Source organism: Juglans regia, chromosome 11, assembly GCF_001411555.2.
Source record: "Juglans regia cultivar Chandler chromosome 11, Walnut 2.0, whole genome shotgun sequence".
Taxonomy (NCBI): Eukaryota; Viridiplantae; Streptophyta; class Magnoliopsida; order Fagales; family Juglandaceae; genus Juglans; species Juglans regia.
The window spans coordinates 23,172,897-23,177,055 of NC_049911.1; the positions used below are offsets into that span (position 1 = coordinate 23,172,897).

Consider the following 4,159-nt stretch of genomic DNA (forward strand, 5'->3'; position numbering starts at 1 on the left):
ACCCAAATCAATGAGTTAAAAAAGACTTCTTAGATTTTTACCTTTTGTGCTATCTGCTAGCTGGTTTTGCTTTCTTCTATGTGCCACCCCAGCTTCAACCTCAGCTCTATCTATCCCCCACCAAAATCTCATTTCCTTGCCTATCCCCACCTAAGGCCTCAATTGTTTTAAACTGTCATCATAGGCTCTTTGATTGGATGATGATTCGAGTTGTTTTGTGCAAATGTATGGAGTTAAAGGATGATTTGAGTGGACCAATCTGGTTAAAGGGCATTCAAGTTAGGGATGATTGTTTGTTAGTTTTCTCATTTTCTCATCTGGTTTATGGCTCCAGCTAGCTGGCCCCCAATTATTGTGTGTATGATAATAATACATTTGCCAGAAACCCGTGCATGCAAAAAGCCGAAAAGAAGAGGTGCAGCAGTGAAAGTTCCCCCCACAATGCCTCTTTGTTGTCGCACAAAAAAGAAAGGAAATACAACAACTACTACAAACAAAGTTGGAACTTGTCTATACAACCATATGATGTATCTCTCTCTCTCTCTCTAAAATTACATCATATTTCAATGGCATTTTTGTGCATATTTCTTTGCTCTCTCATAAAGCAAGCTTGAGTGATTCAACAAATTTATTTATTTGGTTCAAGCAAATTAATAAAAAAAAGAGTTATGTTATATACCGTTACTTTTGCGTGCTCTTTATACACTACATTAATGTGATTGTCTAAATTAATTATTTTATATTAAAAAAATAATGCAGTTAATCACATCAATATAATGTATAAGAAGTACGTAAAAATGACTGTACGTAAAACTTTTGTAAAAAATTGAAAAAAAAGACTTAAAAACATTAACTATGATATTAAAAGAGGCACACCAAATACCAAAACATTAGTAGTAAAAAACTAAATAACAATAATAAAAACTACATAAAATAGCTTGCACTGTTTTTTTTTTTTTTTTGGTGAAATAAGCATAAACATAATATCTAGCTATCCACAGTGATTCCACCTTATTCTAATTTTACCAATCTATAATATCCCCAAAAATAATAAATGAATCAAGCCCACCACCAACAAAATTTAGCTTGAAAAATAAATAATCAGTGTGTACCATCTCTTCCCATTTTGCCCCTAGGATATACTCCTGAATTTCCAAATTTACCCCTTCCACTCGTTACACTGCGTGGTAGGCCTCGTCTTCTGCTTCCCAGCCTTCAACGGGCATGGCGCCTCTACGGGCGGAACCATACAATTATACTGCAGACACAGGGAGCTGCTCAAAGGAATGTCAGCCGTCGGATTGATCGGCATACCCGTAAGATAATTGTGCTGCAAATACAGTATCTGTATACTAGCAGCCAGCAAGCGATCCACGAAGCTACCCGGTACTTGACCCGTGAACCGGTTATTGTTCAGGTAAAGATTCTGTACGGTAGAGAGCATTGGAGAGATTCTCCCGGAAAGCCTGTTGTAGCTAAGATCAACGGTCGGAATCGTCACCTGGTCCACCGGTTGAACCGGGCCAAAAAAGAGATTGCGTTGTAATTGGAGGCTGCTGATTGGGAAGGTGAAGATCCGACCCGGAATCTTACCCGTGAATTGGTTCATGCTCAGGTCGAGGTAATTGAGCTGGTTGAGCCGGGTTAAGAGCCCGTCCACGGGCCCACCAAGCCGGTTCCAGGAGAGAGAGAGGTATTGGAGAGAAGGAGGTAGGGAAGCCGGAGGAAGCGAACCGGTGAGAACGTTGTGCTTGAGGTCGAGCCGGGTCAGTGTTCGGGACAGAAACGGAGGGACCGAACCGGAGAGGCGGTTGTGGCAGAGGATGAGGTTGGACAATTCTGGTAAGGTTCCAATGGGCCGCGGGATTGTTCCGTCGAACTGGTTGTAGCTAAGGTCCAGCGTCCGCAGGCTCCGTAACTCGCCAAGAGAGGGCGGAATCCCACCGGAGATGAAGTTCCGGCTGATCGCTAGGAACCGGAGGCTTTTCAACTGGGAGATCGAGTGTGGCAGGGCCCCAAAGATTCTGCCGGGAACGACAGAGAACTCCGCCAGCGCAGAAAGTTTCCCAATCGCCGGGTCAATCCGACCGGTCAGTCCTGGGGAGCCGGCCCTCGGGTCACCCAGGTTGAGCGCAATAACCTTATTGGAATCACAGTAAACCCCGGCGAAGTTACACGGATCGGACGTGAAGTCCCATGCAGCGAAGAAGTTCGAACCAGGCAAGTCGCCCAAAGCTTTCCTGATCGATTGCAGAGCCAGAAAATCAATCGGGTCCAAAATCGCAAACACCCAAGAGTTATTACTCTGCAACAAACACAAAGTAAGCACAATGCAAACCCTCAAACCCCTTAAGTCAGCCATGGAAGAAGTGGCTACTGAGCTAGTGAATGTGGGGGGGCTTTATAGGACCGTGAGAGATGGTTGAATGGGGAATGCTTTTCCGTGAGAGGACCGACCGATTTCTCGTGGGTAAGGGCGTGAAAGCTTTTATTAATGGCGGAACCACAAGCATAAAAAAGAGAGAACTTTTCGAGCTGTTAGCTTGAAAAGCAAGCTATGCTTGAATCTCCTTGATGAAGCTTCTTCAACTTGGGTCTAGTTCTCTGCCTACACTCTCTCTCTCTCACTCAATGTGTTTGCTTTTTCATTATGTTGGCTTCGGAAGGAAGATGCAATGACTGCTCTGATACTCCTGTGTGTCTCTCTCTGTGGCTTGCGAAGCTCAGGGACATTATATTTTACTATATCTACCCTTGAGTAATTCATTTCTTTATTGGGAAGAGGTTCGGGTGGGCAAACGGTTGTCCGACCCTACGTGGAGGGTGATGAACCTGAGCTTCGGGTGACAGGTCACGGGGTTCGGATGGAGAAGTAGAACACGTGAGTGACTGTGGTTAATGTGTCCCGGTTAAACGTCACCAGCGGTGGCACCCAGCTGAGTCTCATTGGCATGTGAGAGTCGACACGTAGGCAGTCGACGTGGTTTGCGGGGTAGGCTGTGAAGTGTGAAGGAAAGTAAACGACAGGGGCGAGGCTGTCCTGGGGACACTTTGTGCGTCGTCGTATCAAGATGCTACTTTAATTAGGTTGTCGTTTCTTTCAAACTCACAAGCTACTTTTGTGCAAATTTAGGTCACTAGGACAAATTAAAGAAAGGGAGGCGCAAGGCACAAGCCAAGGAGTTTCATGTAGCATTTCAAGTCTTTTAGCGAATAGCTGTTTGATTTGGGTTTAGTACTTACTGGTCCTTAACCTCTTTTCTTTTTTAGATTATTTTTAGATGTTGAATTGAATTGAGATGATAAAATATTATTAGAATATTATTTTTAATATTATTATTATTTTAAAATTTAAAAAAATTGAATTATTTATTATATTTTATATTAGAATTTAAAAAAATTATAATAATGAGTTGAAATAAGTTTAGTAACCAAACGAAATGTTCAACATTTAATTTGATCTTACTAAAGGTCTCGTTTGGTTTTATCGATGGTCTCAACTCATCTCATCTTAACAATCAAACATCATTCAAACAAAAACATTTTTTAATTTTTAACTTTTCAACTTTTTCATATACCAGATCATTATAACTTTTCTAAAGTTTCAAACAAAACATAAAAAATAAATTAATTTTTTCAAATAATAAAATAAAAATTAGATTAAAAAATTATATTCTAACAATATTTTAACTTTATAATATTTTTATTCAATTTTTTTCTCTCATTTTTAAAAACTCATAAAACATCTTAACTCAAGTCATTGTACTACTATTTACAAACTCTCTCACTATTATTGATATATTTATTATTTCATTTGTGTAAGTAAACGAGCCCTTAATTCTTTTTGGTGATAGCTCAAGGGATATACCATGATAATTTGTTGGGTGTTAAGAAGTGATCACATTCATTAATAGCTTAAAACACTTCGTGACCACGAGAGAGATATATAACAATATTATGTTCACACATCAATTTGTATGTAGAATAACTAATCAGCTAATTAGACTAAACTCTATAAACTATTTTTCATCTATATATAATATAAACATATTATATGATATTTTTACACATATTTTATGAACACTTTAGCTAGGTTGATGCGTGAAATGCATGCATGGATGGACCCAATCAAACCTGGCAACCATATTGCATGCATACA

General features: G+C 39.8%; 1 protein-coding gene across 1 annotated transcript; it reads right to left on the minus strand.

The window, feature by feature from the left end:
* Positions 1-845: 845 nt before the first annotated feature.
* Positions 846-2,740, minus strand: LOC109010946 (LRR receptor-like serine/threonine-protein kinase GSO2). The gene has a single exon (XM_018991922.2). It carries the CDS (start codon positions 2,360-2,362, stop codon positions 1,160-1,162), a length of 1,203 nt encoding a protein of 400 aa, XP_018847467.1. The 5' UTR covers positions 2,363-2,740; the 3' UTR covers positions 846-1,159.
* Between the last annotated feature and the right edge of the window lie 1,419 nt (positions 2,741-4,159).